This window comes from Pararge aegeria, chromosome 12 (genome assembly GCF_905163445.1).
Source record: "Pararge aegeria chromosome 12, ilParAegt1.1, whole genome shotgun sequence".
Taxonomy (NCBI): domain Eukaryota; kingdom Metazoa; phylum Arthropoda; class Insecta; order Lepidoptera; family Nymphalidae; genus Pararge; species Pararge aegeria.
The window spans coordinates 18,492,968-18,520,852 of record NC_053191.1 but is presented as its reverse complement, the minus strand read 5'-3'; the positions used below and the strand labels follow the sequence as shown (position 1 = coordinate 18,520,852).

Below are 27,885 nucleotides of genomic sequence, written 5' to 3'. Positions count from 1 at the left end.
GTTTCTACAAGATAACACAGTCGATGCACTGAACTTTAAGGTATGCCGGCCTGTAAAGTGTACCTACAGAGAGCGGAATGCGCTGGGAGATTTCCAGTTATACTGCATTTACGGTTAATATCATAGCGGGGAAGGCTCGGGGTAAGTCCCCGAGGCAATGCCCGCATGCGGCGTGCAGGGCTAAGTGACTAACCATAAAACCACACTTCACTGGTGTCATTAAAGTGATTTACAGTCGATTCTAGCGAATTGAGAAAACTTTTCCAAATAATCATTATCAATTCGACCGATTGACGTCCACTGCTGGACATAGGTCTTTTCTAGGGAGTTCCAAAATCCACGATCCTGAGCCGCTTGTTTCTAGCGGCCCCTAGCTACTCGTTTGATGTCGTGTGTCCACCTCGTTGTGGGCCGACCTGCATTTACTGGTGCGGGTTAAATACATACTAACGCGCCTGTAAATAAACCGGCAACCGAGTCTTGCAAACCAAAACACAGCAATGCTGCTTTGCGGCAGTAATATAAATTGCGTTGGTACTTAATCGGGAGAGCTCTAACACAAACTCCTTTCATCCTTGTGATGAGATTCCTATGAAGAATCAGAGTGAACTTGCTGAAAAATACAGTTGTAAAAGCATAGAAGTAGAAGTTTGTTATTAGGGCAGACCTATATTTGCTTCATATAGAACCCACTTGGTCCGATTATGTAAGTAGGTATCTAAAACGTTATCAATAAAAAAATATATTACATGACGATTTGTATCTATTACGAAACTCGTATTTTCCTCTTCGACGTCTAACAAGGAAATACTATTCGTCATTTAGAACGACCGTAAATGTTAAACCATACGGGTTTGCGATAAAGTATATAAGTAAGTATTTTAAGTAGGATACATAAACGTTTTTGAAGTGAACCTTCTTTATCGGCGTCGGAAAAAAATATTACCGTCACATTTTTCGGTTAAGCATCACATTTTTAATTAATTGCGGTAATAGTATAAATTCTTTGACAACATAACCGCACACGTTTAAGGCTTCGAAATGTGTAGTTGCCCACAGTGGCTTACTTCAAGAATTATGTATCTAGAATGATATCGTAGTTATACGGTAAATATAACTAAAAGGTAAACTCTTTGCAGACGGAATCGCTAAGAAAACTAGGTGTTACTAAACCGCATTTTTAAATTATCATAAAACGTGTAGTTTTAATAACACCATACTATATAATTGACTATTATCTTCACACCACTAAACTATGCAGAATCACTTAGTCAGTTGATTTCAATAAACCTCCTTTTTTTTTTAAACTCAGCTATATGTTCGCTGTAAAGATGAGAAAATATAGAGTTCAAAATTAATCAATCTCTTCATTCTAAATTCAAATACACATGAACTAGTTTTGACATTATGAAAATATCAGTTTCATTTTAAACTCCTACAGAAGAATTTCTGACTGTTGATGAATTATTACGCCATAGTTTACAGCTGTATTGGTATGTGATCGTTAGATGTAAGGTTGATCTGTATAACATTATTATTTATATTTAATAAATGATTAATGTTGTTCTATTCATATAAGGAAACATGTATACACTTGTAACATTTTATACATCATGTTATAACACGTGCGAGAAAAAATTACGTAAGAAACCTGCTCGTCTGCACTCCGTGTTATTAAATACATTAAATTTTACAAAAACACTGTATTATTAAATTTATATAAAATAGAAAGAAAGGTATATACCTAATATTTTTTACATTTCACTTGGCGTCAACAATGTTGTAGAGCTATATGAAATATGAATTAATTCCTAACAAACGAACATTGAGAAATTAATTAACTCCTAATTTTTTTCCAAGTTGGTTCAAAATTAATATTTTTTTGTCAAAATTTAACAAAATGTTAATAATAAATACCTTGAACAAAAAAGTTACGTGGAAGTTTTTGATAACTTAAAATTTTAATTAATGTCAAAAATATACTGCAATTTATGCATGATGCTTTTTTGTTGGTTATTGCAAAAACTATAATAATATGATGCAATCAAATATTATAAAACAAAAAAGGTTACATGTACTGAGAGCGACAGCCTGTGCCCAGTGTGCCGGTGCCATTAATATGGTTGCCTTTTTTTCTTTTTTTTTTTCGTGGTGGAAAAGCTTTATGGCTACCACTGTACTTTTCGGCAGGACAGAGGTGTGAGGTGGCGAGGTGTGACGTATGTGGGACTCGTTTACCCGAACTAAAAACCACCACGGCATGTCCCTCTCGTTGGCTTTATTGGACGTCCGGGGAATATACTTCCCAGACGAAAATGCCTTGACAAAATCAATGAAATAATGAATGTACTTTTATTGTACACTACAAAAAGTACATATAAAAGAAAAGGATAACAAAACGACGTATACAATTTGGCGGCAAATCGCTTCATAGCAACAATATAACAATGTAAGTGATGGGGCCGCGTTTGTAAGCTCTCTAATTCTTATTGTCAATACCCCAGTGCCAGTGGTTTCCACCCATAGCCACCTACAGGAAAGTCTACCACCAGACCAAACCAGAATAAATACAGAATATATCAACATCATATCAACTCATTACCGGCCCATTACAGGGCAGGTGACTCCTCCAGTAGTGGAGACAATGAGAAGAGGTTAAGGCCGTAGTCCACTACGCTGGCCCAGTGCGGATTTGAGAACATTATGGAGAACTTGACGGCCGAGTGGCGCAGTGGGCAGCGACCCTGCTTTCTGAGTCCAAGGTCGTGGGTTCGATTCCCACAACTGGAAAATGTTTGTGTGATGAACATGAATGTCTTTCAGTGTCTGGGTGTTTATCTGTATATTGTAAGTATTTATGTGTATTATGTTCATAAAAAAATATTCATCAGCTATCTTAGTACCCATAACACAAGCTACGCTTACTTTGGGGCTAGATAGCAATGTGTGTATTGTCGTAGTATATTTATTTATTTATTAACTCTCAGGTTAACAGGTACGCAAGTTTCCTCACGATGTTTTCCTTCATCGTTAAATCAAGTGTTATTTTAATTGCTTTAAACACGGATATCTTAGAAATGTTGGAGGTACGTGCTGGGATTCGAACTCACTTCCCCGAAAGTGAAGTCGAAGTCCTACCCACTGGACTATCACCGCTTCCACAGAATTTATATATACCCAAATTTCCCAGGCCGGGCATCGAAGTCGGGACCTCCTACTTAAAACCACAGCGATCACCGATCACGAGGGAAGTTGTCAAACGCAGTAATATCTCTCGACATTCCTGCAGGGATTCAGGATCACAATAAATGTGATTTACGACTCATAATAGCTATATACTTATCATCATCGTTTTTACGTATTACGCAATTATTAATCTAAGATTACCGGCCGGCATGCGGCACGGACGAGGAAGGAAAACTAAATAATAGCTCGAACATGTCGTAGGTAAATACATCGGTAGACTATACATTATGGTAATAATATAATGGTGTATCATTTTTTACGTTTATTTTGCGGTGTCTGTAACGTGCATACGTTTGTTTTATGTAGTTAGTACAGTCATTCGTCTTATATATGTTTAACTGCCTCGTGAGGTGAAAATAATTTTCAACGACGTTATCATTATTAAAAAAACGTCGGATATATATGTCTGGTTTGAACGGACTACAGCAAATTAAGCTTGATGTTTGTTGCGCATATAAAAGACATCAACGCGCAACGTTGCTTATAACTCTACCAAGTTGTTGGGTGCAAAGCGTCTGAACATCGGCATTAACACTAATATTTTTTTATTAGTAAAAATACATTACTTCTTTATTACTAAAAGAAAAAAAAAATGCATATTATTACACGCTTTAATCCATTTAAAATAGCACAGCAGTGACTCACATACCTGCAGTCTAACGTGCTAGCAATCATCGTCAATTCTTCTATTCTATCTAGGATGATATTGTTGCTCCCCCTTAACCTTCGCACTAGGGAGCTACATCTTTTGCGCATATTGGCATAAAAGCATAAAATCCTCTCACTTTCGCAAACATCCCTGATGCGCTACAAAAGTGGGGCGGCTTCATCAATCCCCTGAATTATTATATTGTATACAGAGAGCGTAGTAACTTTTCCGAGAGTACTTGACCCAGAGGATAACAAAAGTTAGTGCAATAGGCTCTGAAAAATGTAAATTTAAGGGCGTTAGAAGACCATGAAAAATACATAAAACTCTTTTACAATTATTGATTGAGGCTTAACAACGTGCATTTGAGTAGAGTCGTGGGTCATTTTTGCTAATAGACTCTGTCGTCTGTTAGATAGAAGGCATGTATCCGGCAGTAGGACATTAATAGATAAATGCATACAAGAAATAAATATACTACGACAATACACACGTCGCCATCTAGCCTCAAAGTAAGCGTAGCTTGTGTTATGGGTACCTACTAAGATGACTAATGAATATTTTTTATGAATAATATACATAAATACTATCCATCTCCAAAACGACAGTTGAATACTGGATAGAAGTAGGCGTTACTTTGCAAAATTCCACGACATATTAAGTTTAATTTGCTATACTCCGCGATAAGCAGGAGAATCTGTATGGTGTATTTTATAATTTCTTCAATCTTAAAACTCCACACCAAACAGATCTTTGGCAATGTATCTTTCTACGTACGTTTCGCTCCGAAACCGGAGTATCCTAAGGAGATGTTGTCTTTACAATGAATAATTGTTAAGTATAACAAATTAAGCTTAATTTTCATAGTAATGACAATTGAATTTAATATTTTTCAATGCAATAGTGTTTGTTTGTATTTTACCTTTATTCGGTACATATAAATTATATATATATATGTATATTTTATCTTGCACCATTGAGTACATTAGATGCTTTCTATCCCGGATAATCATGGTTCCGGGGTATTTTATAAAATAACCCTCGTTACTAATGGGTCTCAGCTTAAAGTAAACTTCGAGTATATTATGTGCTTTAATGCAATATGCTGAGCTGACTGGTGTGTATCTATTTAGGAAAAACCAACAGCTAATACATTTTTTCGTGGCCATGTTTTTACTCGAGAATGTTCAGTTTATTATAGGTTTTCACAACGTTTACAAATAGTCAAAATTAAATGTAGGTCTTAATTATATTTGTTTGAAAATGTGTTAATTATATGCATGGTGTTTCTTATCCATATCTTTTAGAAAACGCACGGAGTATCGTCAAATACTGACTTCACAATGCAAAATTTATGAATGAGTAGACTTTTTTATACGCCACAGAGAAAATTGACAAAAATACAAATAGCATAGATCGTTAAGATACACCGTACAATTAGGCGGCTTGATTGCGGTCTCTTCTATTTTCATAAAATAATGATAGGTATATCACAGTCGTTGGTTTGTTTTCGTTATGTTAAGTTAACTTTACACCCTTGCACCCACTTGATGTTAATTTCGGCCCGGTAACATAGCGAGCCGCCACGTTAGGTAGGTCATTGCCTGCACGAGGGGCTAGTTATAGCCCGTGCTACGTAAAAAGAACTCTTAGGATCGATATGCGCAGTGGGCAAGTTTTACAATTACATACCCAAGCATAGGTCCATATAAGGCTAGGAGTGATATTTAATATAATAATTAAGTTTAGTAAGTTATAAAAATATTTAAACGAGCAATATCTAAGTCCCTTTGAGCTTATAGCGGCTTTAAAGATTGGAGTGAAAGTTTATTTTTAGTTTGGAAACTTAAAATTTATATTTAAGTTTTGCTTTTAAAATTTATTAGACAAGTATCTTATATCTTCAAACGAGCAATTCTTGTATAATAAATGGAATCTCGGAATCGGCTCCAACGATTTTCATACAATTTAGTATACAGGGGGTTGCGGGGGTGATAAATCGATCTAGCTAGGATTCATTTTTAGAAAATATTTTTTTTTGTGTTTTCCGGTAATAACCGATTTAATGACGTATATATTTATTTGCACAAAGTATAACATAGTGTATATGTGTCAATAAGCCTTCTTGACGTGTCTGATTAGGTACTGTATCAACTCGGGAAAAACACGATTTTACGAAAAAAAAAGCGAGAAGTAAAAAACCGTAATAAACGTGAACGAAGAACCCGGGCAACATTTATTTCCTATATAAACTAATATAAACCGTTCACTAAGTCAATCGGAGGTATTTTTACCTGACCCGACCTATCTAAACACCACCCTCAGTCCGAATCAAAGTATTTAGTTATTGATCCGACGAAGGAAGTTTCCGCTCCACACGCCGCGAGCTGGTCACATCGACCTGCGACGCAGGCAGTGCTGCGGCCGGCATGACTCAGGCGTATTATGCGATAATTATAATAAAAATGTAGGTTATAACATATACCTATAGTAGGGTACATACAGTACTTTTAACTGACTTCAGACCAAAAAAAAACTCAAAATTCATTTATTTCAAGTAGGCTTAGTTTATAAGCACTTTTGAAACGTCAAGTCAGTCTGTTTGTAGTGACTCTACCACCGGTTTGGAAGGCAGATTCCACTAAGAAGAGCCGGCAAGAAACTCGGCAGATTGCTCTTTACCATTGGGACTAGCATGCGCGCCAGGAGAGAGTTACTTCTACCCTTTATCTCGTCTATCTCTATAGAAAAATACGAGTAACGTGTGGAGATAATTATCTCATGACTTTATATGTACATGCGACCTTTGGGTAGGACGGAGGTTATGTGGGACTCCTCCCCTATGAAGTGGGGTACACCCAAACTAAAAACCCCCACGCGAGTTCCTTTTGTTGGCTTTATGAGACGCCCGAGGACCCATTGTGTACTTCCCGAGCGTCTAACTACCGCCCAAGCAGAGTGTCGGAGCTCCCGAGCTTAAGAGGGATCGGGACAGCTTGATCTACTCTTCAGACAGGGAGTCTCATGTACTATATGACTACAGGTTCAGGTTATTAATTTGTTTCATCCGTTGTTTTGGTTAAGTTACTCCATAATTCTTTTAAAACTGAATAGCATACGATGATATTTTTTTTCATTCGGAAGGCGTAGTTAAATGTTGCGCTCGGAGTGAATTCACAAGGATCGCAATGTGGGTTATTTATAGTGGGTAGTTGTAGATAAATAAATAAATAGCATATGATATAGCATAAGGATGTTAAGTTTATTTAAAACCATATATGCTGTCGGTCTTACAATGTGTTCGTGAAAATGAAGATGTCACTCATAATTTGGGAACTTTTTGCATTACTTGTATGGGACAATATAATCAAATGACTATGATCAAAGTAATTCTGTCGTCGATTTTTCAAATTCGAGCTATATTTAGTGTTAGTGTGAGTCCCCGTTCTACAGAAAAAATTTAAATCGTTGGTATCTTTAATGTGACAGAGATCTTAATATGAAGGACTACGTAATCGATAAAAAAAGCTTGGGTGTGAATCATTGCTCTAACCAGTTTGCTCCTCTGATAATTTTTAATGACAATGTGAGATGGTGATAACAAAAAAAACACCCAGCTATGTTTGTTGTGGGCTTCTTTTTAGACCAGGACGCGTTTGGCGCGACCCTCGTAGCTTTGGCTTTAAGTTTACGGATATGGTTATCGCCAGCATCTCACTACCGTCTAATTCTCATGTACTGTACGCGTCAAAAGTGCCACCTATTGGCCTACTTGAATAGAGATATTTTTGACTTTGACTTAAAAATTAAAGCCTATCAAGCGTGGTGGGACTGAGCTCTTTTTCCGTTGAGAGAAGGAGGCTTGTGCCCAGCTGTGGGACATATATATTGAAGCGAGGCAAAGCGATGCGTAGTTCTGCGCATATTGTTATACAATAGTTTTTTTTTTTTTTAACAATCTATATATATAAAAGAGAAAGTGAGTGGGTATGTTCCGTATAGGCTCCGAAACGGCTTAACCGATTTCAATGAAACTTTCAGGGAATCTCCGGATTGACCTGGCGAGTAATCCTGTAAAGTTTGGTGACGATCGGAGCACTCCTTTTTTTGAACTGTCAAACTGTCAAATACAGCTTTTATTTACTATGATGATATTCTATTGTTGGGTGTACATGGGTGTAGATAATGATCTTCACCCGCTCGAGAAGAGAATAGAAGAGAATGAATACGGAGAGAAATAAATGATTTAAATTATTATGAGACTTAATTAAAAATTTAATGATGTAAGTTTATTGTTTAAATAAAATAAAGCAAAATCTAGGCCGGCGAAGCGGGCTGGATATCCTAGTCATCTATAAAGATATTCTCAGCTTATTAACCAGTTAAAATCAGACGGGTTTTATTAAAATATTCCGTTGATGACATCCAAGTCAGAATACGGTTCTTGAAGTTTTACACAGATATCCATATTTAGTGGATATTTACGTAACATCTATGACGCAGGTGCTGATATTTGATTTTGTAAAAGATGTTCTAATTTATATTTAAACAACGGCGATCGTAAAATTAGGCATTTCATGGGCACCTTAAGCCGTCATAATATTGAGATATTTGCATTTGACTATGGCCATGATTGGGACACGAGCTGCGAGTTTTGCAAATGTTAAGTGAGTGTGGAAGATTATTTTAAACCTTAGAAGGAGAATAAAAGGACGATAGCTGGTATATTATTTTCCAGTATATATTCTAAGATAGCTTTAATGCAAGTCACTAACACAAAAGAAAACTATAGGTATCGTATTCATATAGCAATTGGAAAATTAAATTGATATATTTCTTAATGGCAAGGAGGAGCCTTGTATATGAGCGGCATAAGGTCTTGTCGTGTGGATATCCCAAACAAAAGGACAAACGACGGTCCTGTAATGGTACGTAAATGTCCATCAGTTGACGTGATAATGTTTGAAAAACAAAAAACTTTGCGAAGACAAACTTCTAAGCTTTCTTGGAAAACTCTCGAAGGTAGAGTTAGATTTAACTTTACAGATCGACGAGTTTTACGTTTGCCTTACTTGAAAAAAAGCTACATGTAATAAATTTTTTCCCAAAAACATGGATACTATTTTAAAATTAAAAACAAGAAACAAAAAATTTTATTTTTTTTACTATCACCATATGTTTCTTTTAAAAGTTTTAGTACCTAAGAGAAAAATAAAACTTAGTATCGAAACAAAAATATAAATACACCTTTCATACCAATTCCACTGTCTTGGCAATATGTAGGTTGTTAGTTTGTTTTCGTTTTCGTCTAATGTTAATATGATAAAATCAAACCTATGATCTATGTTCTAAGACCTGTGCCCAGCAGTGGGACATTAACAGGCTACGGATGAAAATTAAACGAAATCAGGGAAAAATACAAGAGGGAAGATACTATTATTTCAAGTTTTAATTAAACCCGGATAACTTATTTTACCCGCAATCTTCTACGAAACTGAAAGTTAGTGATTTACTTCTATTATGGTTTGTAAGCGTGTTTAAAATTTACGTTGAAATCGGATTATTGATTACAAAAACTATCTGACCAGGAAATATAAAGTGAATTAATTCCACGAACTAACGCCGGTAGTTTGCAACACTTATTTTATATGATTTTTATTATGTTGGTATTTGATGGGAATCCCGTTGCCGTCCTTAAAGCAACAGTGAGTCAATTCGCGTCAGTTAATATGTTAATTGATAAGTTCTTTGTCTTAACAAGTTTCGCTACCTACGTTCCCTCTCTGGCGCTGTGGTTATATAAGTGTTCTAATTGTAAGCGGTCCAGGGTTCGCCCGTGACTAGTTATCACTTTGCCATACAAAGACGTACCGCTAAGGGATTTAGCGTTCCAGTACGTTGACGTGTAGAAACCTATTAGGGGCTAGTTTACCCTCACAAATTTCAGCCCGATCACATACGATATATAAACAAAAAGAGTAGGTTTTATAAAAACAACTTTAAATAAGAAATTCTCCCAAAGGAAAGTTAACCCAAGTTATATATCATCATCAAACTCGCGTGCATGTTTCTTTGTCTGTTCAGTGTCCGTCAGCCTAACAAATGTTTTTAAGGATTAGATTTGTAAACATCATATGGAGATATTTTCTTAACGGTTCAAATTCTATAGTCGAGCAGACCGAAGCTTCGCAAAACAAGTCTGAGAGCAGGTTTTTTAATGGCCGGACTTCTAAGTATCGGAACTTAGCAATGACGACTGACGAGTGACGACGTGTCTCCACATATTCGAGATCAAGCAAAACAAACACATCGAAGTGTTTCCAAATGGCAGTTATTATGTATGTTATCAGTTAGTTATTCTTGACATTTTATAATGTGTTTTTATTATTAAAATGTTTTGGATAGTTAAATTATTTTAATTTATAATGATTGATGTTATTATTTGATTTTGCACACCATCTTATTTTATGAAACATAATTTGAACTAATTTACCAAGCGGAATGTGTGTAAAATAAATTCAATATTATTTGTTACGTTTTCAGTTAGTTTGGCTTTGTAATGTTCCGATAATCGAACGTTCGTATAAAGGTACAATTGTAACAAAAACTTATTGACTTTAGGCATATAAAGTTACCAACGGTACGTATCTGTTACTCAACAATGGTTTTTGTATTTTTTGTTACTTACGTCGTCACACCGTCGACATTTTAAAACGATATTTGTTTATACCTAAATCATTGAGCTTTGATGTTTTTTTAAGACGGCTCGTACGAGAAACTGTCCACTCTAAAATAGCAGCACATGGCTCGGACGACTGCCTTTAATTTTCTCTTTTTCTTTCTCCTCTCTTACATAAGACGCAGATAGATTAATTTGATTGTATGTGGTTTTTTTAAGCTGTGTCTAAAACCCTTGTCAACTCACCATCAACATAACGTCCTACTGCTGGGAAAAGGCCTCATGTCTCATAAAGGAGATGGAGAGAGGGTTTCTGAGCATATATCGACCATGCTAGCACGATAATAACCGGGACCCATGGCTTAGCGTGCTCTCCGAGGCAGGGGGGACAGTGCACACTACCAGTTTCCTAACTTTAGAGTAAAATACTTCTTTCAAATACTACTACTACTGTCAGTCAAAATCGGTGACCTCTTGCTTTTAAACATAAATACTATGCTGTCAAATTTACACAAGCTTATTAAGAGGCAGTTATTTCGAAATAATATACCTACCTAGACAAATACTTAAATTTTATTGATTTGTGTACATTCGTCTTAGTTAAAATACCCTATCTCATTGACCTCAGTGAGTCAGTGAGTCTCCAGTGAAAGGTTAGATCCGTCTGTTATAATGAACAAAAGAAATAAAAATAGGCAATGATTTGCGAAAAATTGGATATTTTACAAAAATAATAATTGAAGTACTTCGGGAATTTAGACCAGAGCAATCGATAACGTCAGGTTTTGTTTACTTATTCTACTATCTTTCTTTGAAGAAGTTATAAAAGTTAAGGGCAGTAGCCTCAAGTTATATAAAACATACTTAATTCACCGTTGCAGATTCAGTGTTTTGTCAATTAAGCTGCGGTGCTCGTACCATCAAAGCTGAATCTATTAACAATGGTTTTTATCAGCTTCATAGCGTCTGTTAGCGCCATACTTGGATCATAAAAATATCTGTACAATCTTCGATAGAAGGCCGTTGATATTCAATGAACATAAAGCTTAATTTCCTATATTATTATTATACCTAATACGTGACTACTAGGCAAATCTGCACCGTGCGATTCATGATTTTCTTAGTCTTTATATATACCACACTAATTCCTCTTAAATATTTTTTGTTTTTGCTATTGTATATTGTCTATATCTCGACTGAGGAAGCTCCGCATAGAGCGCATTTTGGAAACACTGATGTTCTATGTTGCATATTCATAAAGAACTAAGAAATTGAATATCACACCATACTTAAAGAAATGGAATGCTTTTATTCTATGAAGTATTAGTTTCGTAAAATTCATAGTAACGTTCACGGATTAATCTACGGTATTCTATAAGTCTGGAATGCGCACGTAACTATTATAAATAACCCAAGGTAAAGTCTGAATCGACCGGTTTATTTCAGTAGTTCCCTCGGTTTTTTACCGAACCGACTATCTACTTCAGTAGTCAGTTTGGCTATTCATATTATAAATCTGTAAAATCTCATAAAATACTTTTTGTGGAACCGTGTAGGTTAATATGAGTGGATTAGGTTTCAACTTAGCTCAGTTACAGGTAAGGGTAGGTTAGGTTAACATATACATCCTATGCTTACAGATTTCAATTTTCCAGATAGATATTCTTAGGGTATTTTCATACTCAAGTCTCACTGGGTTACAAAATCTATAGTTTATTTACTGATAAATATATCCGTGAGGCGTGAAATGGGACTTTTAACCCAATTCTGTGGCACCCTAACAAATGTCAATGATTGTGGTGAAGCGCTAGTCTATTGCCAATAAAAAAATATGTAGAAATCGTTAAATGCAAATCCTGTAGTCAACTTTTATAAAAAAAAGAAAATTATTTAAGAGATCCAGATTTCCTTACCATTCAGTCGATCTCGTTAGCCATTCCGTCGAGTCATGTAGCGGTACGGATAACGAAAGCCAGGAAGTGAGTCTTGGGCCCGTATTAATAAACTGACATCGAGTTGAGAGCAGATTTTCAAGAATAGTTCAATCTATGCTTATAAAACCGAATATGAGAACCCGTTTTTAGCTCAATGTAGGTTTACTGTTTGTTTAAGTCGACACAGACGTATGGACGTGGTGCATGCCTAGTTCTACTTACGTTTTAATGTAATTGTTTGTAATCCCATTACCCATGTACAGAGAATTCGCAAGTAATGTGTGTTAATACGGATTTCCTGTGAAGCCACGTAGTTTGCGAGAAAATAACCACACCTACGTGTTGCAACAGAAGAAAATAAACGCGTCGAAGAATAATCTGGAAAACTATTTGAAACTTTTTTAATTCGAAGCCTTTCTCGTTACTGCAACTCGTGATGCCAAGAAGGAGATTTTGACGTCTTAGAAGTTAGGTTTACTGAATTCTCAGGGATTCGAATTTTTCTACAAAATAATTCAACGTAAACAACTTAAAAAAAATTGGTTGGCAAACGTATTTTGGATTTTGGCTCTCGTCATAAACGATGGACCCTCGGATAGGTCTCCGTCTAAGACGATCTACTTTTTTAATGCCTTTGAAGATGTTAAAAAATAATTTAATTTAAATGACTGACGCTAGTATTTATTTGTACCGTGGTAAAGTGATAACCTTTTCTTTTAATTCTTAACTTTATTTTCTGGAACCTCGGTCTTCAAAGTCTCCTAGGACAACGTATGTGGGATATAAATGACACGTCCGACTTCCGTGCGTCGATACGTTTACAATACGTTTAACAGTTGTAGCACCTTTTCGATGGCATTGAACTCTTGTTTATTATTATGCAATCCTATTGTATTTTCTTGTTGCAGGCTGCCTGTAGCTAAGCTGAAGCCTTCAGCTTTAATAGACCAGAGAAAAGTCTGAAATTATTATATCCATAATGCCTCTATTGATCCCGGGTCGTCTAAGTAATACGCCAGGGAGGTCAATAGTCAGTGTGCGGCATATTTTGTTTATCATGAGCAAATTTATATAAGCGGAGAATGCTTTATAATCGATATTGAGTGAGTTTTTGATTTGATTTGATTTGATTTGATTTGAAAACTACTGAACTGATTAAAATAAAATTTGGCATAGTGGTAGCTGGTATTCCCAGTCAACATATAGATACTAGCTGTTGCCCGCGACTCCGTCTGCGTTTGATTTTGTTTTTATAGTATTCAGTATCGCTAAGCCTTAAATGAGTATAGTAGTATATATATATAACATGTGACTGTCAATTAATTATAGACAAAAAATTTGCAATAAAATAAAATTGCGACTATAATTAAAGATCTAAGCTACCTTATCTCTTAAGTCGGACCAGACTGCTCACGGAGTGCCAATTTAATTTAAAATCGGTTAAGTAGTTTAAGAGTCCATCGCGGACAAACATCGTGTCAGGAGATTTATATATATTAAGATTTTTATCCCGATAAACAATGAGTTTCTTCCGGGAAACGGCATGAAAATTTATTTGAGTTCATAGCTCCGTCCGATTTTAATAATTCTTTTTTTATTTGAAAGCCTATACTATCAAGCATGTATTGTATAATTTTAATGGAGATCTGATAAATATTGTCGACATAACTCTTCACATAACAGCAATTCGCAAAGCATATGTAACTGTGTACTAATATTATAAATAAAGAAATAAAATAATATAAATATTAAGTTTGATTATATACCTGCAAATTCATTTTTAAATTATTCCAATTGTACTAAGTAATTACGCCATCAAGAGGTTTTTCTGATAAATTATACTGGACTGTGCCGGATTCACTTTTTACTACACTTCAAGTAAATTTAATTCGGATGTAGCTCGGAGTTAAAATCGAACTCGTAGTCTGTTAGTGTCTAACCCAAAAGTATATTTGTAAAGCACGAAATCATCAGTTGGTCGACATCAAGCGAGTCTTCTCGGGTAGCGTGCGTAGTAAAGCAGAAAAAAGTGATACACTTTGACTTTGACTAAGGCGTCTTTCCAGTTCCGAGGAATTCCAACCAAATCTAGATGGACCTGATCATCGCATATGTGCTAAACTAAACCAGGTGTTTATTATAATTTGTAGTTTCGGCAATTTGAATTCTCGTCTACAGTTGTAATTAGTGTTGAAGTGTTAACGCCTTGTCCCTGATCAAACTGAAGTGTATTAGTGTTTTAAACATATATTCATTTGAATATTAGCTATGTTTAGTTATTGAACTGTTCAAATACTCTTGCGGTTGGGAACAAGTGGTGTGAACTTGACGCTACTGCTGTTGCTTCGATCGTGTTTGATCGCGATTGTTGCGGTTGCGGTCAAACTCAATGTATCTAGGCTCTGATTCTTCATTACCTACATTATTATCGCACATTGTTATTGCACATGGGCGTACCCAGTTTCTGCTCTATGTGAAATTTCTTAGAGGGCCCTCTTTAATCAATACTGAGGCCAAAACTGTATTATTTTCCTTGTCTGTATGTATCTTGGCCGTCGTTTTTTAAGAGAGTTCATTACTTTTTCTATCCAACTGCCCTTTGCAATTCCCAAAAACATGGAGCTTAAACTCTGTAATGGAATGTTTGCTTTCAGTGGAAACAAATTTCTTTAAACCAATCTATTTTGTGTAATTAAATGTTATACACAAATTATGATGTACGTTTAATTTAGGAAGAGGCGTTATAAATCTAGATAAAAAATGCATAAATGTTGAATCCGGTAGAGAATCGAAGCCCTAGAAAGACAACAGATTACTACGCAAATTTTTCAATTTAAGAAAGGGACTTTGCGGTAATCGTTATTTAGTATTAGTAGTAAGCCGGGTAAATAAAACGTTGTGTAACTCGAATAAAAGTAGCATATTTATATAGGTAAGTCGTGATACAGTAAATAAGGTTGTGTGGTTAGCCTTAAACTTGAACGCGTGTTGGGTCGCAGCGTCGGCGGACCGACCCAACCTGTTTTACTTTACGTGGACGACGATGCGAACGACTAGCTACGACCAGAGATTTCTCTTGCTAATCTTTTTGCGAAGCTAAATCTTCATTATCCTGAGCCCATTTTTTTCAGGAAGTTGGGCTTAGAAGGTTTGACTCTCTAAGCAAATCCAATGCAGATTGGACGGCCAAAACAAACTCATTGAATAGGTAATTGTACTAAGAGGTATGGAAGATTTACATCGTCGGCGAATGAGATATCTGCTTGCAGTTACTCGTCTTTGTTTGCTTACAATTGCTGGCTCGTGGTTTTAGCTGCTGACACCATTTAACACAGTATGTTGGCTTATCTTCGTCAGATGTGCAGCAAAGACTTTGTTTATTTTGTAGTGAAACCGACTAAGCATTTATTGTCATTCAAACCATACTTAATAAAAGACAGTTTTCGAAATCACAGAAAGAAACTGCAATTTTTTGTATATACATAGTTATCTGAGGAGTCAAGAATCGTATACAGGTACCGGTTTAATGTGGAAGCTGCGTTTTTTTAGATGAAGTAACGACAAGCCTTTTATCTTATTTGATCCGAAATGCTCATTGAAAAATTTTAGTAGTATGTAGGTTATTAAGGAATGTATAGGTATAGCAAAGGGCCTTAAAAGTTACAAAGAAACGTGAAATAACGTCGGTATAGTTATTCAGTGTGTCACACTGAAAGCACCTTCCAAATGTGAGAGCGTGATAATACACAGAACATAACATATTCCAACGTTAGACCATGTTTATTAATTTATTTGTATGGCCATAAGAATTGTATTGTAAGTTTTGTAGTGCGCATCTGAACTGGTTTAGGTACGACTATTTTGCCATTTTTATAATAACTTAATTAAATTAGTGTTTCATAAAACTGTGTTTTGATTTCGTTTAAATATGGCACGGTCCACCAAACCATTTCTAGTCGTCGCGAATTATTGTTATAATAAAATACCTACTCCTAATGACAGACCCGGCAAGGTGATAAAAATATTTAAACAGGCTTTCAACATTTTAAAACTTGAGCAATCTTTGGTGCGTCTCCGCTTTCGATTATTTAAAAACGAATCTGACTTAGGAACTATATTTTTTATCAAGTCACTACTTTGTAAGTACTGGGGCAAAGATGTTTCAGTAAATAATACAATTTTTAAGAATTTTTGAGGGAGTGGTTCTCATTATTCTCGGTGATTAAATGGTGCCAAACTAATTGAGAGCGCACAATTTTATCGAGGGAAAGCTTTCAGTTGACGGGCGATTAATATAAGCATGCTTTAAGGCCCGCTTGGATTCGAAGAACTAAAGTAGTTAAGAACCGGGATCCGGGAGGATTAAAAAAACATCCATTAACATAAAACAAATTTTCTATATTTAAAATTAAGCACAATTTTTTTATTGTAATAGTCTTACTGTTCTCTAAATGATTATCTCAAAGATAAGTTCTATTAGACACTAAGAATGATGTGAATTATTAATAGCATTATATTTTTTATGATAAAAATTATTATAAATGACTGTTTTATTGTTAGGTACACTTTTAATATTTGGCTTTTTATATCTTGTAAACATTTTTTGTACAATATTGCATGCTGTAAGGAAATTTGGCTGAGCTTATCAGTGTTTCTCCTTTAGTCATCCATATATAAACCACCAAATTTCGCAATAAATTGAAAATCCAGGCTATGCTTTTCGTTTCCTTGTGAATGTGTTCCTAAGGTACACAAAGTAATCATCATTGTCAACACATTACCGGTCCACTACAGCACTCGGCTCTCCTCTCAGAATAAGGAGTGTTAAGACCGTAAGTATACTACTACCAAAGCCTGCTTCACAGGTGGACAACGTGAAAACGAACGAACGTGAACGAACTTATCCCTTGTTCAGAGGATAAAGTCGTGGTCTCATGCCTATTCTAGCAGGTACAGGTTGATTTAACCTTGGCCTGAGGCGTCAAGCTATTTAGTAAATATCCAAAACATGCATTATTCTGCCTTCTCACGGCGTCATAATAATCAAGTAGGCAATACCTGCGCTGACCCTGGCTGACGTCTGTCCACTAATTGAACACAAATTAGATATCTGCCACATATTTGAAAACTGCCAAGCGATTTATTGTTCCGGTATGACGCGACGCCGCGTGGAAACCCATTAGGAGCAAGGGTTTTATAAATTGTCATATCCCTTTCAGGGGCCGCACCTTTACTCAGTAATAATTAATGAAAATTAGATAATTGCTTGAGAATATATTAGTAAAAAAATAGCTGGACAAGGGTTTCGTATATTTATCTATAAAAACGGCTATAAAATCATGTATGTTGTATAGGAGCCCCCTTAAATATTTATTTTATTCTGTTATTTAGTATTTGTTGTTACAGCAAAATAAATACATCATCAGTAAAAATTTCATCTGTCTAACTATCACGGTTCATGAGATATAGCCTTGTGACATACAGACACAGACCGACGGATTCACAGCGTCTTAGTAAGCCCGTTTTACTCTTTGGGTGCGGCACCCTAAAAAATCCCCTTCCGGCTTAGCGCACTACATTTTAGTGTACGCTTGTGCATTACATACGAACCGAATCTAATGACCGTTTTCACCAACGAAGAACAAGGCAATGCCTAAGTAAGTAACGCCTTATCCAAGAAGATTCCTAGGCATACGTTTACCCCCATCCCCAATAGATTTTCACTAAGCAACTAAGCATATAACCTGACTGATTCTTTCCATAACGTATGGTATTTTGTGTTTATAGTATCATAATTTTAATTATTCGTATATTTTTTTCATTGCGATTGACGTGGCAGTTTAAGAGTTCCCTAAACATTAAGCACCGTCAAATCGGCTTTGTTACTTTGGAGGGCGCCTAACGTCTAAATTCGTGTTTGGACTGAGAACTTCTGTAAATAAAAACCAACTGGGTATATAAATATTTTGCAGTATAAGATTTGTGATGAAATACGTCTACACTTCCGCAACAAGCGCTCTTGGAAACTAAAAACAACTCATTAGGTCAAGACAAGCAATATTAGGTCCTATTTAACTCGACGTTACCGTGTTTCGATACTCGAAAAGGATTCTGCGACTGCAAGCATGCAAACCTTATTCCTACTAGCCGTAAGCTCATGTTCCGCAGTCAATCATGCTTAAAACAAGATCAACGAGCCGATCTTAAGAGGTTACTTTCATATTTTCCCAAGCATATGTAACACAATGGACATCCCGTCTCTAATAAATAGGTAAGTAATCTGGCCACCTATCCAATGAGTCACAGTCGGCCGCGCTGTGCTCAGCTCTCGGAAATACGGCAGCAAAAAACCGCACACCTTATGATAACTGCATAATTTAAACGGTTAGCATTACACGCGAAAAGGATTGGCGTCACAGAAACAACGATCCAGTCGTCGTCCATTGGACGGTAGATCTGAGGTAAATAAATAAATAAACTTCTATTGAACATAAATATTGACATATTTAAATAGAGCACGTTAGGTAGAAGAAGAAATACGAAGCGATCAAAGCCTAGTGAATAACCCGTGAGCCTCCCTTTCGGGGGTACCGAGATCGACACTCTAATTTTTCGGAGTTTTCCCCATTTTTAACAATTAAATATTTGTGTGACTCGTGCGATGAGAGGTAACATAATATACTTTAGAAGAAAATATTTCTGAACACTGCACGACTCATGTAATATTCAAACAAACCTATAGAGAGTGTTTTTTTAAGTTCTATCACGGAATACTTAATGTACGCCCAGTCGGTATGACTTTAACTTCACTTTCGAGAGGCCTAGTTACCTAGCCTAGCACTTACCTCCAATTTTTTTAAGTTACGTGCGTTTTAAGCAATTAAGATATCACTTACTTGAACGAAAGGTTCGTGAAGAAACCTGCATGTCTAAGAGTTCTCCATAACATTCTCTAAAGCCAGCTACACTTGGCCAGCGAGAGGGAATCCGGCCCAAACTCTTCGTTATATCTTAAAGTAGAACCACAATGTCTAAGATGATAAAATTAAATTCCGCGAATTTAAAATGTCAATCAACTTATGTAACGCTACTGCCGAGAAAAAAAAAAGTTGCTCACGAGCCAAGAGACATTGAAACTATAGAAACATCACAAGACCCAAATCTTAAAATATGCGAAACCGTCATCGAAGACAAGTTTTTGTCTGTTTGAAAGCAACGTATTATTAGGACCCACCAATTAACGAATTCTCGAATATATTTCTGAGACATCTGTCCATATCTATATATAGTTACTAATAATAAAGCTAAAGATTTATTTTTTGCTAGTTTTTTCTTGTTTGAACGCACGATTTGAAAAAAGATTATGTATTTGATAGTCCTAGTTTCAAGGAAGGCAGTAGGATAATTTATTCTTATATCTTTAAACGAGCAATTATTTACATGTGGACATTGAACTGATGCTATAGATATCTATTGAAAATTACATTTTTAATTGATGAATTAAAAATACCAATAAAACTAAGAAATACTTACCTTTTTACTTAGGTACCTAAAGCTGACATTTGCTTAAAGAAACTGGTTATTCTTGTTTTGATGGTTAGAAAAATGTATCTTTTAAATACTTTTAATTAGTACTTCATTATTTTAAGGGCCGCTTTTGCAACCGATCTTTAGGCTATGGCCTAAGCGTTCCGCAGAAGTTATCCGCACGCTGTAATTTGATACAGAAAGAGGTGCCTTGACAGAAAGAGGATAGGCTAATTTTGGTGCTGCAGATATGGATGCAAGTGTACCAAAACTTCTACTTATAACCTCTTTTTAGATCTTTGACCCATAATCACATTTGAAAGCCATTAGGTACTTATCTAAGTTTTACGACCAGCAAAATAAGTAATGAAATACTCATGCATTAAAACAGATTTGTGATAAAGGTACATCTATAATTTGTTACGAAACACAAAAAGCTTTCTTTCTTAAAAAAATAAATCGAAACAAATATAGCAGTCCTAGGTCCTAATTGTAAGTTGATCAAGTTAAACAAAGAGTAATTCCTTAAGTAACTTACGATATTATGTAGTTACTGTATTTTTTCATATTTAATAAATTACCAAAGATGAAAAAGGTATGCAAGTCCGCCCGACTTTATGTAGGTTTGATTATGTCTGTAATGTTTAGTCTAAATTATGGCCTGCCTGTTGCACCGGTATGTAATTTACTGTCGGGGGGCCGAGTTCGAATCCCAGCACGCACCTCTAACTTTTCTAACTTATGTGCGTTTTAAGAATTTAAAATATCACTTGCTTCAACGGTGAGGGAAAACATCGTGAGGAAACCTGCATGCCTGAGAGTTCTCCATAATGTTCTCAAAAGTCCACCAATGTGCACTGGGCCAGCGCGCAGCGTGGTGAACGACGGCCTTAACCCCTTCTCATTGTAGGAGGAGACCCGTGCCCTGAAGTGGGCCGGTAATGAGTCGATATGATGATGAGAGACTTATGCCTTATGCCACATGATTTTTTTTTCACTCGGAAAGACCCACGTGGCATAAATTAACCTAAACGGAATCCTAAAAATAATACTTAGCTGAGTTATATGTGGAGATTCAGAGTATTCTACCCTTTCCTAACAGGTTGCGACTCGATCGTTTTAGTAAAAAATAATATGACAGCAAAATATGGTAGTATCGCTGATTTTATTATCATTTATGTCTCTACCGGTACTCTCAGAAAAGTTGCAGCGCGTTTGAAACTCTCGCAGTGTATACTTTCAAGTTGAGAAATATTTTCTTTAAAATAATAATTATGCCTACTTACCTAAATGAATCTATGTAAACCCGATTTCAATGTGTTATGTAATAATAATTATTTTAATAATTAAAAAATGAAATGCAATGACTTCGAGTGACTTTTTGCATCCAAGTCACGTCCTTTATAGCTTTATCCAATTTTTAAAGGGCTTAGAAACCCTTTCAAAAGAATATAGAAACATCAGAATCGCTTAAGATTTGACTAAGATGAAGCTAAGAAGTAAGTTGTCCATTTAAAAATGTACGTGGATGTTAGGCCTAGGTCTGTTTGAGTAAAGAAAGTTTTAGCTCTAAAAAAAAGTACTCACCAGATCAAAAAATCCAATACTATCATCTTGTTTCTTCACACCCATGTCGTAAGCGTTTCCTTTGTGGTTCACAAATCTTTTACTCTGTCCCTTCATCACTTATTTTCGAAAAAAGACACAAAAAAGCGCACTTATATTTTCAGGCTCTACAATAAGTCATAACGACGTGTGAGCTACCTTTAATCTCTAACAATTAATTTACATAAAAAGTGTTAGATAGAAAACTAGTTTTTTTTTTATTAATAGATCGAGCAATTTTAATAAATATCTCGATTTTATACCACTGGTTTCCGCGCAACGCGTGCGTCTGCTCTACACGCGGCCGCGGTTAAAACTGGTTGCTTGTGTAAAGTTTACATTATAAAACCTCGCGGTTATTGGTTTCTTGGGCTCGGGAAACCCCTCGGTACATAAGGCGAGCTTTCTCAAATATTAATGCTAATAGGTTCTTTAATTAGGTGGGACCCGCATGTTTCTACGTACAAGGAAAGTGCATGGATTAGATTGGTTGTGTCCATGTTGTTTTTGCGTTCGTGATGGTGTGGTTTAGCGTGTTGGTAGATGACCGCAAAAAGCTTATAGCTTGTCTAAATACAGTGATTTCCGGGCGCTGCGTCCCATTTAAACCGGGCAAGAAACGGAAAGATTTTTTTGTTCAGCCGAAAATTTGGTCCTTCCTGGCACAATGTTGAGCTGTGGTTCACCGAAATTATATATATTGTGTAATTTGGCTTCCTCCGTTTGGTACAAGCTGCGCAAGATCAAAAGCTTGTTGAGTAGAGCTCACCATCTTAATTGCTGTACATTAAAAGCTTTTGATCACCTATAATCTAATACTAATAACATTTGCTTAAACAAACCACAAATAAACGGTAACGGTACGGCAACAAAAACATAAGCCTTAAAGGGGCATTAATGTATAATAAATCACCTAACTATATTGAAATAGAAAAAAATCAAGATTCCAATATTATACCTGAGTGCGGTCCTTGCTATGTATGAAGTATTTATGAAATTACCCTCAAGTTTTTTCTGATTGTTTCGTAGGTGCTGTTGTTTGGTTAATATTACATAAAAATAAGCTGTAAATATTCTCATAGAGTGAAATTTTAATTTCTATTCAGCAAAATAAATGTCTTTAACCACTATCTCCAAAGTCGTAATCTATATTCTATTGGGTATAGATTTCGAGATTCCTATTTGAAACGATTCCAAAAAGAGAAAGTTATAAATTTGACGTCTGTTTTTGTCAAACAACCTCGATATAATGGGGCTTTAAAAAAACATATAGTCTGGTAGGCAGCTTCGGCTGTGGTGGTAACTAGCCACGACCGAAGCCTCCCATCGACACCGACGTGTTGCGCAGCGTTACGATGTCGCGTAGAAACCGATTTGGGGTATCGGTTTAATATAACTGCCATACTCCCTAACATGTCAGCCAACTATCATCTAAGACTGCAACATCACTTACCACCAGGTGAGATTGCCACCAATGGCTAACTTAATTTTGTCTGGTGGGACTCCGTGGGAGACTTCGGCCAAGGCTAGTTACCACCCTAGAGACAAAAACGTGCCGCGTAGCGATTTACAGTTCCAGTACAATGTCGCCGCGTATGCTACGGTATTTAATATAAGACTGCATTATGCATAACCACTTACCAGCAGGTGCGATTGCAGTCAAGTGCTAACTTATGATGGAATTAAAAATACAACACAACCATTAATAGAGTTAGTTAGTAAGTTTACAATTACAAAGCATTAGTAGTACATAACAATCGTTTTAGTTTCAGTTTGTAAAACATGAGGAAAAGCTCAAAACTTAAATGGTATCGCACCTACCACGATGACAGAGACTGATTCTTTATTCTAGGCACGCTATTTTGAACGCCAACGTACAGCGTTGAACTTCATAATATTTGAGTTCTCTGACGCATTCCACTGGCAAACAAAAAGTCCCGGATTTGATTTCCGTACAATACTTTATAAATTATGTTAAGGACCTGATGTCTGCATGTTTACCTCCTACCGATTGAAAATGTGGTCAATTTATGTACATTTCCCATAATAACTTGAATGGCAGCGCTGTCTTGATTCGAAATAATTAACGCCAAACAAGGCGTAGATGACGCAGCGCGGTCCCGTGTTTGAGGCAGGGGCAATTTGAGTTTTTATAACTTCCGAATTTTCAATTGTTATAAATTTAAAATGCATATAAAAATTTTCAGAACCGACAGGATTTAAACCTGCGACTCTCTGGCAATCGCGTTCTGAGCGCTTTCTCCAAGTAAGCTACGGCTCTCCTACCGTCGATGCCGAAATTAGTATATGCCTTTCACATCAGTCTTATAGCGACTGTAGCGTCATCTAGTAGGAAGTAGTAATCGTTGCAGTTTCCTACTAGATGACGCCAGAGACGTTGACGTTCCGCTTCAGTTGGGGCTACTTACCATCCTACCGAGAAATAAAAGTGGTGCTAAGCGATTTAGCGTTCTGGTACGATGTTAAGTAGAAACCGATGGGGTAGGCGATATGGGTTTAATAAGGCTGCCATAGCCATACTCTGTAACAGATTAGCCCGCTACCATCTAAGACTGCATCATCACTTACAAGCAGGACAGATCGTTGTCGAAGGCTAACTTGAAAACGACGTAACGTTGTAACTTGCAACGTTACGTCGTTTTCAAGTTAGTCACGTTATGACGGCCGACTGGCGCAGTGGGCAGCGAACCTGCTTTCTGAGTCCAAGGCCGTGGGTTCGATTCCCACAACTGTAAAATGTTTGTGTGATGAGCATTAAGTGTTTTTCAGTGTCTGGGTGTTTATATGTATTTTCTAAGTATTTATGTATATATAATTCATAAAAATATTCATCAGTCATCTTAGTACCCATAACACAAGCTACGCTTACTTTGGGGCTAGGTGGCGATGTGTGTATTGTCGTAGTATATTTATTTATTTATTTATTTAACGTGTAAACGAGCCCTTAATCGTTGCTTCAATATTTACAAGTCCTGATGCCCTCTGTTCTGAGCTTTTGTCATAGGCCTGTGCACCGCCTTCTAGACTTTCCAGTGGGTAAAGTGAGTGGGGGAGTTGATACATTCAGAGTTGTCATAATCAAGTGGTTAAGACCGTAGTCCACCACGCTGGCCCAGTGGGGATTGGTGGACTTTACACACCTATGAGAACATTATAGGGAAGTCTCAGGTATGCAGGTTTTCTATCGATGTTTTTCTTCGCCGTTGGAGCAAGAGATATTTTTATTGCTTAACGCACATAACATAACATGTAATAGGAAAGTAAATAAAAGAGAATAACTTATGTTATGTGTGACTTCTGTTAAGTTATGTTACCTACAATTTTTTTAACTTCTTCGTACCGGCCGCCCGTTTTTCGACTCGGATTATCTTGATGTTAAATAGCCTTTAACATTCCTCGACAATTGGGCTTGGTTAATTTTTATATCTGACAGGCAGTTCAGGAGAATAACACGTTCAAACATACAGACAAAAAAACTCTTCAGCTTGGCCGTCGTGAGACGATTTTAAACTATTGCTAAGAACATGTTAATGTACAAACATAAACAAACGAATTCCTATAACTGTAAACTAAAACCTTGCGTCACTAAATAAAGGTTTCCGAGAAAAGTTTCGCGACAAACAGACTTGTATGACGTCACAGTTCCCGTAAAGTGCAGGAAGCTACGGAATAGGTAAAGATTTTCCTTATGTTTTTGTGAATTAACGCCTAATCTCATTACAACAAGAGCTGTAATTGTCTTAAGCTTTTATATTTTTAAAAAGGTTAATCTACATCACTGCAATCTCTCCTGATGGTAAATGAAGATGCAGTTTAAGGTGGTAGCGGGCTAACCTGTTAGGGAGTATACCAGTTATATTTAGACCATACCCCAAATCGGTTTCTACGCGATATCGTACCCAGAACGCTAAATGCGTAAATGCTAAATAGTAGGTTTTTTATGATCGCCCACTCACTTCTTCAATTCTGACTCTTGGCCCATATCCTGGTTTTCTCCTAAGATACTGCAGCCTCGCTGCACGAGTCTCATTGGCTCTGTTCTGTTCTATCTTAACAATTGAGGTCGATCCGGGATTCAAACCCAAACCCTTTTGATTCGTAGTCGAATATACCAACCACTAGACTAGTGTGGCAGTTAGTCCAATTAAAATAGATACTGACTTTTAATGTAAGTGATTAAATTTACCCAACCGCAAGTTAGAGAGCTCCGCTATTAAAACAACAAACAAGTATAAGTAGTACGGAAGACATATTTTTGTTTTATTGACGTTTACATTTCCATGTTTTATATTCGTTTATTTATATGACGCATCAGTGTTCGCTTCAGATGTGTATCAAATGCGGTTAACCACGCTCAAACATCGATTTAATATATTTATGTATATATATGTGTAAGGAAAGGAAAAACACTACGTCCATTTCTTGAGGAAAAAGCGTTCACCTGCATACCGCGTTATGTGTGGGTATGATTTGCATTACTAAGATTGCTTTGCTGATATTTGTAATTTCCAACCTTAGGTGCTAGAGCTGGATAATTCACGACTCTCACTGCAAAAAAAAAAGTGTGTGCGTGTAACCTTTACGCGCGATTACAGTAAAACTTTTTCTTTATTATTTATGATGAAAGAGTTAAATGTTCCTAGGACTCTACCATTTCATTTAATATTCTCTATTTCATTTCATATTCTATTTAAGAACCCTCTCATTTTATAAATATTGTCATTTGTTAAATAGAATAATTGAGAGTAGAAAATTGAAATGTTGCAATCGTCAGAAAATTTATTAATAATTTATTTATTACAAAAGGAATTAATAAACAAGTATATTTAGAGATTTTCAAAAAACTTTGCAATTTAAAATATTTTTAATAAAACTGTGAATTTTTATTCACTTTGCTTTGATCCGTTTGAAATTATTGGAAATAAATAATCCTAATTGATTCAGATATTTGCCACTAGCTGGCGTATAAGTCAAGAAGCGTGGAGTATATGACATATACTTACTCGTATGACCAATACACATTATTATTAAAAAAAAGTGAAAACTGCCAATATTGCATGCAGTGCATTGTGTCCAAAAACAGTAAAAACGCCCCGCGGACGTCTGACTGCACATTAAAGTCAAAGTCAAAAAATATCTTTATTTAAGACGGCCCATCAGAAGTACACGGTAGGGAGGTCTTCTTATGGTACTTATGGAGTGTTATCTTATGGTAGGTAAACGTTTTGAACGTTAGAGTTAAAATAATTACTGTCAACTGCTGAATGGAATAAAGTGTCTAACCGCCTGTTCGTGAAACACTTCTAAAGAGGTTATTGATGCTTCAATATTAGTCGTGTACACGGTTTCTGTATATTCTTGATTCTGTGGTGTAGGAATACCACCAATCCGCACTAGGTCAGCGCAGCCTGGTGGATTACGGCTTCCGCCCTTTTCTTATTCTAAGAGCAAACCCGTTCCCACGCTTTGCTATTTTTTTTTTTTTTTTTTATTTCTTTAGAAGTCTAAAGAAATCTAGCACTTGACTGCAATCTCAACTGCTGTTAAGTGACGATGCGGTCCAAATGGGTAACGGTAACTGGTGGTATAGCAGTTATATTAAAACCAGGTTCGGTTTCTACGCGTCATCGTACCGGAAAAATAAATTGCTTAGCGCCACGTCTATGTCGGTGGGGAGGTAACTAGCCATTCAACAGACAAAACAAATTGAGAAAAATACTGAAATTTCTCCTGCCGGGGATGGAATCCGGGAACGGTCACTTAAATCCATAGCGCTCACCGCTGCGTTAAGGAGGTCGTCAAAATGATGAGAGTATCCACTCTACATTTTGAACTCTATTGTGAAACTGTAGGTACGTAAGGCAACGTGTCTGTGAGCTAACTCATGCCGACAGGTTTAAAGCTGGGTAGGCATGCATTAAAAATAACCTACGCCTCTTGTTACGAGGACGAATATCATATTATTTAAGAACTTGCGTACTTATTTTCTGATTTACGGTAATTACTTTAATCCTTTTCTTATAACGACCTTTGAAATTAGCTATATTTTGTGGTAAATAAAAAAAGTGGAATATTTAGTGGAAAATTCTGTAGTTTTGGAAATCTTATTGGCTTATTCTTGCCGTGTTTGTACGCCTAGTTGTGTTCATACGAACAGAAATGGAGAATGAACCAGCGAACAAAACATTTTGTTCCCTAACTTCATTCTGTATCACATTCTAATC

General features: G+C 36.2%; 1 protein-coding gene across 1 annotated transcript in view; it reads right to left on the bottom strand.

The window, feature by feature from the left end:
* LOC120628316 (multidrug resistance protein homolog 49-like) overlaps positions 1-21,932 on the bottom strand; it is a 44,999-nt gene extending 23,067 nt beyond the window's left edge. Inside the window, exon 1 of the mRNA XM_039896625.1 lies at positions 21,623-21,932. Within this exon, the coding sequence (XP_039752559.1) occupies positions 21,623-21,718 (96 nt within the window). The 5' untranslated portion in view covers positions 21,719-21,932. The remainder of the gene's footprint in view (positions 1-21,622) is intronic.
* Positions 21,933-27,885: the final 5,953 nt, after the last annotated feature.